General features: G+C 38.9%; 1 protein-coding gene and 2 non-coding genes across 3 annotated transcripts; all 3 read right to left on the reverse strand.

The window, feature by feature from the left end:
- Positions 1 to 821: 821 nt before the first annotated feature.
- LOC131154542 (GTP-binding protein SAR1A) lies at positions 822 to 6,402 on the reverse strand. The gene is made up of 3 exons (XM_058107369.1): positions 6,005 to 6,402; positions 5,296 to 5,427; positions 822 to 1,256 (listed from the first exon to the last, which is right to left on the reverse strand). The coding sequence occupies exons 1-3, from the start codon at positions 6,131 to 6,133 to the stop codon at positions 936 to 938; spliced, it is 582 nt and encodes a 193-aa protein (XP_057963352.1). The 5' UTR covers positions 6,134 to 6,402; the 3' UTR covers positions 822 to 935.
- On the reverse strand, positions 2,407 to 2,523 carry LOC131154712 (small nucleolar RNA snoR83). The gene has a single exon (XR_009136627.1). It is a non-coding gene; the product is annotated as a small nucleolar RNA snoR83 (small nucleolar RNA).
- On the reverse strand, positions 3,075 to 3,196 carry LOC131154711 (small nucleolar RNA snoR83). The gene has a single exon (XR_009136626.1). It is a non-coding gene; the product is annotated as a small nucleolar RNA snoR83 (small nucleolar RNA).
- Positions 6,403 to 12,996: the final 6,594 nt, after the last annotated feature.

The raw sequence follows: 12,996 nt of genomic DNA on the forward strand, positions 1-12,996 counted from the left end.
GTGTTACCATCCACTACTAGCTCCATGAGGCATCAACTAAAATTGAACCCAGGGTACCGACAAGCAGCCCTCCCAAACGCACCCTTGCCAACCCGATCTTACGCCTGGGGGCATCTATTTTCTTTGTTTTTTTTTTTTTTTTTTTTGGGTAACGCCGGGTATCCACAGCCGTCAATGCGCGTCCGTTTTACAGTCCGCACACACCAGCATGTGACTAATCCCACGCCCTGTAGCAGGAGCCCCACCCACCACAAAGAAGTAATTCAAACGCCCGTTGCAGGAATCGAACCCGGGATGCCAGGATTAGGCTTACCTCGTGAAAGGAAATCCCGGAATCCGCCCTTGCCAACTAAGCTCAGCCCTGGGGGCCATCTATTTTCTTTGTTGATTGTATAGTAACATGTTGAACCTCCCAAATGACTTAATTATTTCTCACTAAAAACGCATCATTTTCTGTAAATGTCAAACAAAACCCTACAATTTTGTACTAAATTTTAATATTCTTCTTCATTGCTTTTGCTTTAGATTCGTTTTTGTTCAATTGCATTTTTCTCCTCGCATTAGGAGTCCTTTTCCCTCCTTCCTAGTTTTACACTGTACAAAAGCGAGCAATTTCTAGTAAGTATGATTGTTGAACCATAAGAAATGGTAAAAGTTGAACCATAAGAAATAGTAATAATAATAATAATAATAATAATAATAATATGATGGTAATATGATGGTTGTTTGCCAAACATAGAAAATTCAATGATCAAAAAGGGAATTCAACTCCTATCTATCCACAAAAGTCATCAATGAATCACTTGCAGCACATCAAAACATGAGGAAGGGCATGTTTGTCTGTCATTTCATGAAAAAAGCATAACAAGTGAAATACCTGGCTTCAAAGAGTTTCAATAGGGAATAACATTTAAAACCAAACCCAAGCCCCTATTCTACTTGATGTATTGAGAGAGCCACTTGAACCCATCTCCATATCCCATTTTCCGAACAATGCTGCACATGAATACCTCCAGGGGCCGAACATTCGAATCCGCCAGGTTAACCTTACCCTTTCCCGTGGTGACATTGCTCAGGCCCAAATGATATCGAAGCTCATCCTCTGATGCAGCATATGGTATGTCGATCTTGTTTCCCAGAACGAGGAACGGAACATTAGAGAGAGACTCATCGGAGAGGAGAGCATCCAGCTCCTTCTTCGACTCTGCGAACCTCTCCTTGTCATAGGCATCCACCAGGTAAACCACTGCATCCACCTTCACACAAAAGAATTGCATTTTAGTTACTAATCACTTTCACAATCACTTCATCTCCAGATGCAGGCAACCCATATGCAGACCAGAAAAACATCAAGATTCCTGAAACTAGGAAAAGAGGATGAAAAGATCTCCTAAAAGAGTAGCGATGGAAAGAGATAAGCAAGTAAATATTTTAATATAACAAAGGGTAAACACCATAATGCAAGAAAAATAAAGATTACATGGATTAAAAAGGAGAGAGAAGACATGTTCCAAAATTAGATGGGTTAATCAGTAAGAGGAGATTCAATGAGTAGTACTCGAATAGAAATATGCCCTGATGCTGATTTAGAAGGTGAACTAAATTAGTGGAGCTGGGGAAAAAAAAATCAAATAGATCAGGGTTGAACTGGTTTTTTCCCCAGTCTAGTTGCAAACCCGTCAACGGGGAAACAGCAAATGAAAAAATTCTCTACCAAGTTAACTGCCAAATAATGGAAAAACAACCTAAATCTGCATGAGGACCAAATTCAAATACAGAGGAGTTAAAAAGGACCAATGACCTTTTTTAAACAATAGAGCAATGGTAAGCAGATCCATTTCTCTGATCTGTAATCAACAGGTATAAGGTTGAAGCCTAGTCCTTATGGCAAACTGTCAATTTTATATGTGCAACAAAACATTTCAAAAATAGACAGGATATTTGGTCCCCAAGCAATAATGGCTCTTTTCATTTTGCAAACAAAGATAGCACCAGAAATGTTGTCCTTGTTTGGAGGGAAGAGCATTATGTCCTTATGAGGATACGACTCACAAAAGAAAAGACCCAACATAACTCTCTTCCTAGTTAAAAATATATGTAAAATGGATAGTATATCATTGTGCACCAGTATCACACATTCTAGGAGAAAAGAAACAAAATACGTGCAGACAGCCATAAAATCCATAAACAGGAGAATTTTAAATGGTAAAACTCATTCTAGCAGAAATCTTACTTAAATTAGCAAATAAAAGGTTAAAAACTTATGGGTTATATATATATATATACACATTTGGTGAACTTAGGTTGGCTTTTTTTTTGTTTGTTCATTTGTTGTTTGTATTTCCTATTCTTAAATGAGGGAAAGAGAGGAAGAGTACACAAGGTGGGAGAAGTTCATTTAGGGCATGATGTATGGCAAAGTACCAACAGTGCACCCCATGTAATTCGGTGCCATCAGTGGACTCCCATCATTAATGTTGGCCTCACATGAATCAAATAAACACAAATGAGTTTATTTGGAACTAGCAGGGGGCCTATGCCTCAATGAAACAATTACAAATAAGAAAAATGAATTAAGTAATACTAAAGAATGTATGCGAGTAGAAGCAAAACAAACTATCTAATATTTAAAGCTATAATAACTTCTTGGAAAAAAGATATGAGAAAGTTTGATCCTATGAGAACATTTACATTGAATTTTTTGGTCTAACAAGTTAATATTTTCTATCGTATGTTTAAATATGTTACTGTACATCTAATAACTTTTCTGTCCCTATTGTGTGTCGTGTCCCCACATTTTTTAAAAAATTTACCCTACCTGTGTTCATTCTGTGTAGTATTTTTTCTGCTATATGTCCAACAGTTCATATTCATACTCCATAGTTGAAAAGGGAAGAGAGCAAGCTACAACATTTAAAGATAAAAAGGCAGTTGACCATATTTATGGTTGACAAGAGTAACTCATCCAAATAAATCACTCGAAGATGAGACCCTAATTCTCCACTACAAAAAGACCAACCCAAATATAACCCTTCCCTTCAATAAATAATCTCATCAAGCTCAAGCAAAAATGATATTGTATGGTCAGGTACTATTACTACACCTCCTGCAAAATAATGAGGTGCTATCAGCGGACTTCCATTATTAATGTGGGCCTCCCATGAATCAAATAAACACAAAATTGTCTATTTGGGATTATGAAGGCACTACAATTAAAAAAAAAAAAAAGGCTGGACAACCGTAAATGTCAACCAAAAAAGGAAGTGAATGATGCATAAATTTATTCAAGCTTGTTTTTTTATGGAATGTGTTAACATTTCTTGTTATTATACATATTAAAACTTGGCATGGGCTGTAACCTACCATAAAAATAAATCCTCAACATAACGCAAGCCTAAAAAGTATCCACCTCATGGTGACAGATAAAGACACATTTTTCCCTTCACTTAATAATCTAAACACATTAAAATAACATAAGTGTATGAAGCATGGTAAGGTATTATTAAACTATTAGTTATTACTACACCTGCTACCTAAGAAATAGAAAGGTCCATTTAACAAACTCCCCTCATTAACATCAACATCTTTGTTATCTAAGGAATCACACACAAAGACATTTATTTCTGATTTTGAAGCCACAAACAATTTTTGAGAACATGATATGGAAGCAATTTTTACTAAGGAAAATGATAATGGGCCAAGCCACACGGCGCAAGGTCATAAAATTTACAATTTGGATTAAAATTCCAAGGCTTCAAAAAAAATTTTTTTTTTTATTTGAATATTGACTAGCCATGGTCGCACGCTGCAGATTCCATGGGTCCCAAACATAATGCCAAGAAGTTAACTCCTTATTTTAATAGAATTCTCAAGCATATAATGACATTTTTACACTAAAACTAAAAAAATAACTAAGGCTACTTTGGATCATAGAAAACCACACAAAAGTTAGAAAATCCCCTCTCTTATTTAAGTTCAGTATAAACACGAAAATTTTATAGGGAACTTTGGACATTATTTGTAGACAAAATGAAGGTGCATAAAGGGCAGCCCAGCGCACAAAGCTCCCACGTATGTGGCGTTCGGGAAAGGGGCGGACCACAATGGGTCTATAGCATGAGACATAATTTTTTTTTAAAAAAAGGTTAAAGACACTAACCTCTCTTGAGGTTTTACAAAAAGACATGGACTACCCCCTAAGGTTCAAAAATCTCAAGGGCCTCCTCTAAGGTTTGAGAAACGACACAGATCCCCTGAAGGTTTCAAAAAATTCCAAGAACTTTCCCAAGGCTTGCCAAAAATATAGTAACGACCCCTCTATATTCAACAAAAAGGCAAGCCCTATGAGGATATAAGTATGTCAAAAATCAAATGTCTGGGGAGGTCCAGGGATGTCCACATCATTTTTCCGAACTTCACAGGACGTCCATGGGATTTTTTAAGCCTCAGGTGAAATACACATCTTTTTGACAAAATCAAGGATGTTAGTGTTTTTTTTCCTAAAATAAATGCATAGATGACAAGCACATGGAGCATAAATTGTGGCAAGTGTAAACACATAAGCATATCATCTTCAAATGCAACTCATAAATGAACTAAATACTACTTAATATTCAAATACAACTCATTTAAGACATTACTGTTGTTGTTCCAAAGACCTACTAAGAGAGTAAGGTTACATGTAATACATTGGAAAAATATCAGAAGTGATTTGTAGTTTAAAAATGCAAACAAACAAAAAAGCGAACATATCAAAAAACATTATTTTAAGAATTTAAACCAACATACTTGTTAATGATTATAACATAAGTTTGTTAATGCAATAAAATTATTTCAAATTATCAAGAGAAAGACAAAATAGGTCTCAAAAGTAATAAATCAGACCAATATCAAAAGTGAATTTGTAGTTAAAAGTTAAAAACTACATCCCATACACTCAAATACTATATCAACACAAACTACATGAACATTGGCTTATGAATTTAAACTAGCATATCTGTTTCTTTTATGACTACAATGAATATTTTCTTTAACAAGTAGCTGACAATAACCTGGCAAAGACAAAGAACTGGATACCATGGGAATTTGACCACCAATAAATAGCCATCAAAAAATCATAATAAAGATTTAATTCTCATAGAATTTAGCATTTTGCGTCATACAAAAGTGTGAATATCAACAAAGTAAGCTTACCATTGGCAGACATACTCTAAAAACGCTAACCTAAGAATAAGCTGGCATTTCATTCACCTTCATGCCATAATTAAAAAATATATAGGAGGGAACTTTAAGTACCTTAGCATAATAGTCTTTCCAGACTCTACGTGCAATCTGATGCCCTCCCAAATCAAAGGCCTTAAACTTGATTTTTCCAATACTCAACTCTTCAGATGTTGGGTACTGAGTTGGCTGGTGTTGAACCAATCTCTGCCAAAACCAAATTCAAGCACAAGCATGAATGAAAAATAAAAATATCAGAAATCCAAGAGATTCTTTTCCTCTTTTTTTTACTAAAAAAACCAAAAAAACAGAAACTTTGAATTTCAGATTTCAAAAAATTACAAAAGATCCAATAAGCTAAGTCCTCCATTCAGCTTAACTGAACTCATGAAAACCATTGTTGAAGTACCCTTATTATTTCACAGGAATTTAAAACAACATTTTTAACAAGTCAGTAAATTAAAACGACATACAAAAAATAATAGATGATTTTTTAGCCTTCCCCGGGCTTACCGGCGACCAAATTCTCCATGTAGTTGCAGAGAAAGTCCCGAGAAAGAATAAAATGCAAAGTTCAAATCTCAGAATGTTCATTCTTACGAGATCCAAGAAAACAAATGACAGCAGAGGACAAGAAACACAAGATTCAAAGTCCCATTTCATTTCCCTTTCTTCAATTTTCTCAGCAATCAGATAAAAAAAATACTTAAAATGTACAGAAAATGGTAGAAAGAGGAAATCAAAAGACAAAGAAAGAAAGCGTCATTTACAAAAACAAACACACCTCATCTTTCAACATATGAAGCAACGTCGTTTTCCCAGCATTATCGAGCCCTAAGAACAAGATCTTGGCCTCCTTCTGCCACAGACCGAGCGATGCGAGAACTCCGTAGAACCAATCGACCAAAAACATGGTTTTCACGATCTGATCGAATCAGACAACCTCAAAAACTGATATCGAATCGAACACTCGACCAAAATCAAAGTTTTCAAGAAAAACGACCAGATCGATCGATCCACGAACTCGAGAGTTCGTAATCTCTCGATGATTCAACGGGAACCAGCGCTGATTCTCGCAATTCTAGAGAGAGAAAAAGCTATAAATAGAGAGAGCGAGAGCCCTCGTAAGGAGAGAGAAACAGCTTTGCTGAGTTGATTCGTCTTTGTTACCTATTTGTATTTGCTTTTGCTACTTATTTATTTATTATTTATGTCCATTTTTATTTTAAATTTACAATTAAATTTACATTTACCCCCTAACCTTCTATATAATTATCAAACTATAATTTATATTCATTCTCAAATTTCTGCGATAATTTGGTTACGAGAGTTTCTACGTAATAAAAAAAAATAATTAGGGAATTACTCATCTGTCTTAAAATCTTTAATTGTAATAACAAGACAAAATTAAAATTAAAAGTTTAAATTAAAAATAAATAAATAATGACACGAATTAATGCGACCTTATATATTATAATCTTATATTTTATAAATTTTAAAAGTACTGTTTTAATTTTAGACATTTAATTTTATAATTTTATTTATAAAAACTACCATTAGATCCAAATATAAAAATCAAATAATTTTTCAAAGATTTATGATTAAAAAGTTATATTTACAATAAAAGAAATAATTTTTTTATTAGAAAACAAAAATAAAATCATAAATTAATATTTTGACATATACGTACTTGTCATTAGTCAATTGTGATGTCTCTGAAATCGACTTGCTTAAATCGATTTATATCTACTCCTCGGATTGGATTACCCTGCCATATAATATTTTAAAATAAAAATAAAAAAATTAAAACTTAAAACCTAGTAACCCATGAAGCCCAACCCACCCAGCCGACAACAGTGAATTCAATTAACTAAATTCATTGTTCATCACTTCTACTTCTTCTTCATTCAATTTCAGCATTCCCTTATTTTCGTTAGGGTTTCAACTTTCGCTCTTTCAGGGAATCAGGCTTTTGGGTTTCACTTTTACAGGTTTATCATCCACACGAGTGACAAGTCCACGACACAGTCGTAGGTCGTCGCCCGTTGGGTACTCGGACCATCACAGTGTCGCTGGCCCGCTGTGCCTGTGCCTGCTCTGCCTCAGCCTTCAGTACATCACAACTTCACGCCTTCTACCTTCACAGCCTCGCGAGTCGTGGCCCTCGCTGCCTCAACTCAACAGTCCCCTGTTCTTTCTCCTTGCGAAACCCTAGCTTTGAAGGCGATTCGCTGAAGTGCCGACTGCCGAACCAGGTTCAGGTTTAGCTCTCTCTCTTGTAAATTGAATTCCCTTTTTTTGTTATTGTGATTCTGCATCCTTCTTGTAAAGCTGGTGTTGTTGGATTCAACGCGTTTCTGTATGCAACTCACACTGGGAGGGATCACATCTGAATTGTTTGTAGGAGCAGTGGTTTTGTTGTTTTGATGGTTGAACTCATTTATTTTCTCCATTTTCTTTTTTTATTGTTATTTTTTAATGTTGTTAGCTTGGAAGAGTTTGTGTATGGTTTCATCCTTTCAGATTGTTGAAAAAGATAAGCCATATTTCTGTTGAGAAAAAGATGGCATGAAACAAGAGATTATGAGAGTTTGAATATATTCAAATATGCTGCAAAAACTTAATTTCAGAGGAACCCAAGTGGCTTATTTATACAAGCCAAGAAAGAATAAAATAAACCCCAGGGTGTGGTTCAGGTGATAGTGCGGGTTGTAAGAGTGCCTTTCACGAGTTCAGGTGTTCAAACCCTCTTGAGCTCATTTCTGCCCCTGAACTCCTGAATTTACCCTCCCTTTGGAGTTGTGGGGTCAACTTCAAAGGGCACAGGATTAGTCACGTGGACCGTAAAACGGACGCGTGGATACCCGGTGCGTAATCCAAAAAACAGAAAGAATAAAATAAACTAGCTTAAAAAAAAAACAGAGAGATCAAAACAAATCCCTATACAAGTTGTCTAGCAGAAGCATAGAGTAAATCAAGGAGGATGACGTGTGGGCACTGTTTTTCCAAAAATGGCAATTACATTAATTTTCAAGGGACTGCATGTTTAGTTAAAATGGAAACAAAAAAAATTAGAGAATGAGATCGCATATCAAATACAATTATCACATGCTAAAATAATTCATTAAATACCACGTGCTCATTCTTCCATTAGAATATAATAACTCATTTTCTTTTATATCTATCATATGTATCTATAGATAAAAAGATTTGCGTTGTGTGAAGTGTGCAAGTGAAGTGAATGAGCGAAGAGTATAAGAGTGCTGAAGGCGAGAGAGATAAAAGTGTGAGAAGAATTGAGTTGAGTGTGTGTCTTCTCCTCTTATTTTTTTCCTAGGTTATAGTATATTCAGTGTGCTCCATGGACGTAGGTGAGATTAAATCGAAGCACGTAAATCTGGTGTTCTTATTTTGTGTACTTATTTTGCTTTTGTGTGTGATTATTGTTCCTAAATTCCTAACAAGTGGCATCAGAGAGAGGTCAGAGCAAAGTTGCCAGATCGGAGGTCCGAGGAGCTATATTGTGCTAGTTACGTGTCCAAGAAAAATTTTGTTTAGGAGAGTGGGACTTAAGCGGTTCATTGTGATCCCTCACTTCCCTAAAAATTTACCTAATGTAATTTAGTATAATCATTACTGAGCCCCACTAACCACGTCATCAGTCAACCCACTCCAGTGTGACATCATTGTGTCGAGTCAGCACCACTATGGCACGGGCTAAGCTTGTTCAGGGCATTACGCTTGCCTATGACCACTTATCTCGTGTGTTTGGGATGGGTTTCCATCATGTAAATACTAGTGTAGGTTTATTTTCTAGTATTTCTTTCATTGTAAGCCAAATAAGGCAGTATAACTCCTCGGTCACTTTGATGTTTCCTAGTGCTAGAGTGAGAATGGCCTAGAAAGCTCTTTAGGGGAGGGTGAGTGTTCATCAATCATTGTAAAACTCACTAGCAATTGTCAACGTGCTTAGCCTACTTGCCTCCCTCGTTAAGTACAACATGTCAACGGAGGATTTGTTAATGAATTACGTTTGCTTCAATATTTACTGCTTGGTTGCCACGGCTTTCATAAATTGATTATTATTTCCGCTGCTATCTGATTGAATGTTAATGAAAGTGCTTCGTGGATGAATGTTGGTAAACAAAAGGCTGGCTAGTTAAGCAAGAGTGCTTTAGCTAGCGCCGCACGGCCCTTCACAACGGTGTGGAAAAGGCGGACCGTGACATTTGGTATCAGAGCCAAGTCGGTGACACTTGGTGAAAGCCCAAGGTTGAGTTGCTACGTGAATTCGATTGCCTTCATTGTTGGGTTTGGAAAGCTTTGGTAAGTGACCATGGCACCAAACAATGCTGAGAGGATCAGCGTGCTGGAAGCACAGGTTGAAGAGTCAACCAACACTATGGCCGCGGAGGTGGCCCAGATGAGAGAACTTGTTGATGAAGTGAGGGGATCACAAAAACATCAAGCAGGTTTGATAGGCGACATGTCAGAGGACTTTCGCCACACTGTGAAAACTTTGCAAGCCCGGATGGCAGATCTGGATGCAAAGATGAATGTGATGGTTCTTGCTATGGGGAACTCCAACACTCCGGGAGTTAGCAAAACCAAGGTGCCAGAACCCAGGACGTATGGGGGTGCCCAAGATGCCAAGGAGTTAGAGAACTTCTTGTTTGATGTGGAGCAGTACTTTCGCGTTGTGAGGATGGCCTCAGAACAGGCAAAGGTGGATACTGCAACCATGTACTTGGTTGGTGATGCCAAACTGTGGTGGCGTACCAAGTACAGAGAAATTGAAAATGAAAACTGTGTGATTGATAGTTGGGCAGACTTGAGGAGAGAGCTCAAGGCCCAATTCTTTCCTGAGAACGTTGAGTATAATGCAAGGAGAAAACTGAGAGATCTCAAGCATACGGGTTCAATCAGTGACTATGTGAAACAATTTTCTGCTTTAATGTTGGATATTCGGGATATGTCGGAGAAGGACAAGTTGTTCTATTTTCTAGAGGGGATGAAACCGTGGGCAAGAACTGAACTTCATAGGCAAAGGGTTCAAGACTTGTCAACTGCACAAGCGGCTGCAGAATGCTTGACAGACTACGCTGGTGATGAGACCACTTCGTCCAAACGGTTTGGCGAAGAGGGAAACGGTGGAAAGTCTTTCAAGAATGGCAAACCCAAGAGTGGGGGAGCCGACCCTAATTCATCAACCTCACAGGAAGCTTCGTCGTCTCGAGGGTTCAACACACCCAATGGAAAGGGGAAGAGTAAAATTGAGTGTTTCTTGTGTCGAGGTCCTCATAGAGTTTTTGAGTGCCCTCACAAAGCATCACTTAATGCCTTACAGGCTTCTATTGCAGAACAGGCAGTGGAAGACGATGGGGAAGAGGATGATGCCCCGAGGGTGGGTTCAGTGCGGTTGGTGAACGCATTGGAAAAGCAGACAAAAACACCGAAAGTTACACGAGCAAGAGGGTTAATGTTTGTGGACTTGAGGATAAATGGGAAGAGTACTCGCGCTATGGTGGATACGGGAGCTACTCATAATTTTGTTTCACAGTTGGAAGCAGGAAGACTCAACTTATCCTTAGAGAAGGATACAGGACGCGTGAAAGCAGTTAACTCTGTAGCCCAGCCTACTCTGGGAGTAGCCAAGCAAGTGGTTATAAAGCTTGGATAGTGGGAAGGTCATGCGAATTTCACAGTGGTGCCATTGGATGACTATCCAGTCATTCTAAGAATGGAGTTCCTAATGGGGACGAGGGCAGTGCTGATGCCTTCGGCTGGTTCCCTGTGTCTGATGGGAGATCACTCGTGCATGGTGCAAGTCGTTGCAACGAAAGGAGACGAAGGGAAGTCCCTTTCAGCCATACAACTCAATGAAGGATTGGGTAAGGGTGAGCAGACACGTCTAGCCACGATGGTGGTAGACAAAGAAGTAGGCCAAGTGCTGGAGCCTACGACCATCCAAGCGGTGTTGGATGAGGATAAGGAGGTGTTGCCGGATAAGCTGCCTCAAATTTGCCTTCACGACGGACTGTGGAGCAAGAGATCGAGTTGTTATCAGGAGTGAAACCACCTGCTAAAAGGCCATGTTGGATTGCGCCTAGAGAGATAGTAGAGTTGGAGAAACAGCTTGATGAAGTGGAAGCGAGATGTGTTCGCCCTTCCAAAACACCGTTGGGAGCATCGGTGTCATTTCAGAGGAAACATGAAGAGCATCTACGGAAGGTGTTCGACAGGCTGAAGGGAAACAGTCTGAATATGAAGAAGGAGAATTTCTCTTTCGCTCGGCGGAGCAACAAACTCCTTGGTCAAGCCGTTGAACAAGGTCGTATCCGGAGGGGTATGGAGAAGGTAAGGATGATTCAAGAACGGAAGATCCCCACGATAGTGAAGGAGTTGCGTTCCTTTCTTGGCCTTACTAGTTACTGCAGGAAGTTCGTTAAGGGGTATTCGCGGAGAATGACTCCAATGACAGGACTACTGGGAAGGTATTATTGGCCGCACACGCGGGATGATGTGGTTAATTATACCAAAACTTGTCTCACTTGCCAACAAGACAAGGGGGAGCGGAAGAAGTATGGTACTTTCATGGCCGCACCAAAGTACTGTTCTTCAGAGGGGACGACACAATTGTTCCATGTGACTGTTGTGAAACATTGGGGTGTTCCCCAAGTTATTATTTGTGACCAAGATTTAATGTTCACTGACAACTTCTTAACAGGGTTTTTCAGGATATTCAGGTCACATCTTGACATCTCTTCGAGTTATCATCGACAGACAGACGAACAGATGAAAAGATTCAGAGAGCTACTAGATGAGTACTTGTGCCATTGTGTCAACGACAACCAGAAGAATGGCGTGCAACTACTTGATGTGGCTCCATTCTGTGGCAACGCCCAAAGGCGCTCAACAACCAACAAGAGCCCTTTTGAGCTTGTTACAGGCCAGCTACCGCTGTTACCTCACACAGTGGGCGAGCCGTACAGACGAAAGAGTCCCAGGGCGTACATCTTCACCAGTGAAGGGAGAAAGAATGCAGAGTTTGCCCAAGCCTATCTGGAGAAAGCCTCTAAGCAGATGATGAAGTGGGCAGATCAGGAGAGGAGACCGCAATTTCATGTCAACCGCTTCAAGCCATTCAACGCCAACACTAAAGGCCTAAGCAGAAGTCAGTCAAACAGCGCAGATTTGAAGACAGTGCCACCTGACAGACATGATGTTGAAGAGATCCTTGCAGACAGAAAGTTCATATCCTCAAGGAAGAAGCGGCAGAAGTTCCTAGTGGAGTGGAAATGCCTTAATGACAAAGAAATCAGCTGGATTTCTGCGGAAGATATTCAACTGTTCGTGGACAAATTTGAAGTGTACCTATCGCCAAAAGTCTACGAGGACGTCGACCGCATAAGTGGGGGAGAATGTCACGGGCTAAGCTTGTTCAGGGCATTACGCTTGCCTATGACCGCTTATCTCGTGTGTTTGGAATGGGTTTCCATCATGTAAATACTAGTGTAGGTTTATTTTCTAGTATTTCTTTCATTGTAAGCCAAATAAGGCAGTATGACTCCTCGGTCACTTTGATGTTTCCTAGTGCTAGAGTGAGAATGGCCTAGAAAGCTCTTTAGGGGAGGGTGAGTGTTCATCAATCATTGTAAAACTCACTAGCAATTGTCAACGTGCTTAGCCTACTTGCCTCCCTCGCTAAGTACAACATGTCAACGTAGGATTTGTTAATGAATTACGTTTGCTTCAATATTTACTGCTTGGTTGCCA

Source organism: Malania oleifera, chromosome 4 (assembly GCF_029873635.1).
Source record: "Malania oleifera isolate guangnan ecotype guangnan chromosome 4, ASM2987363v1, whole genome shotgun sequence".
In the NCBI taxonomy this organism is placed as follows: domain Eukaryota; kingdom Viridiplantae; phylum Streptophyta; class Magnoliopsida; order Santalales; family Ximeniaceae; genus Malania; species Malania oleifera.

Coding starts and splice junctions, on each gene's coding strand:
- LOC131154542 (XM_058107369.1), bottom strand. CDS start 6,133: ATGTTTTTGGTCGATTGGTTCTACGGAGTTCTCGCATCGCTCGGTCTG. Junction 5,428..6,004: donor TTCATATGTTGAAAGATGAG/GTGTGTTTGTTT, acceptor TGGTTTTGGCAG/AGATTGGTTCAACACCAGCC. Junction 1,257..5,295: donor GGAAAGACTATTATGCTAAG/GTACTTAAAGTT, acceptor TTTTGTGTGAAG/GTGGATGCAGTGGTTTACCT.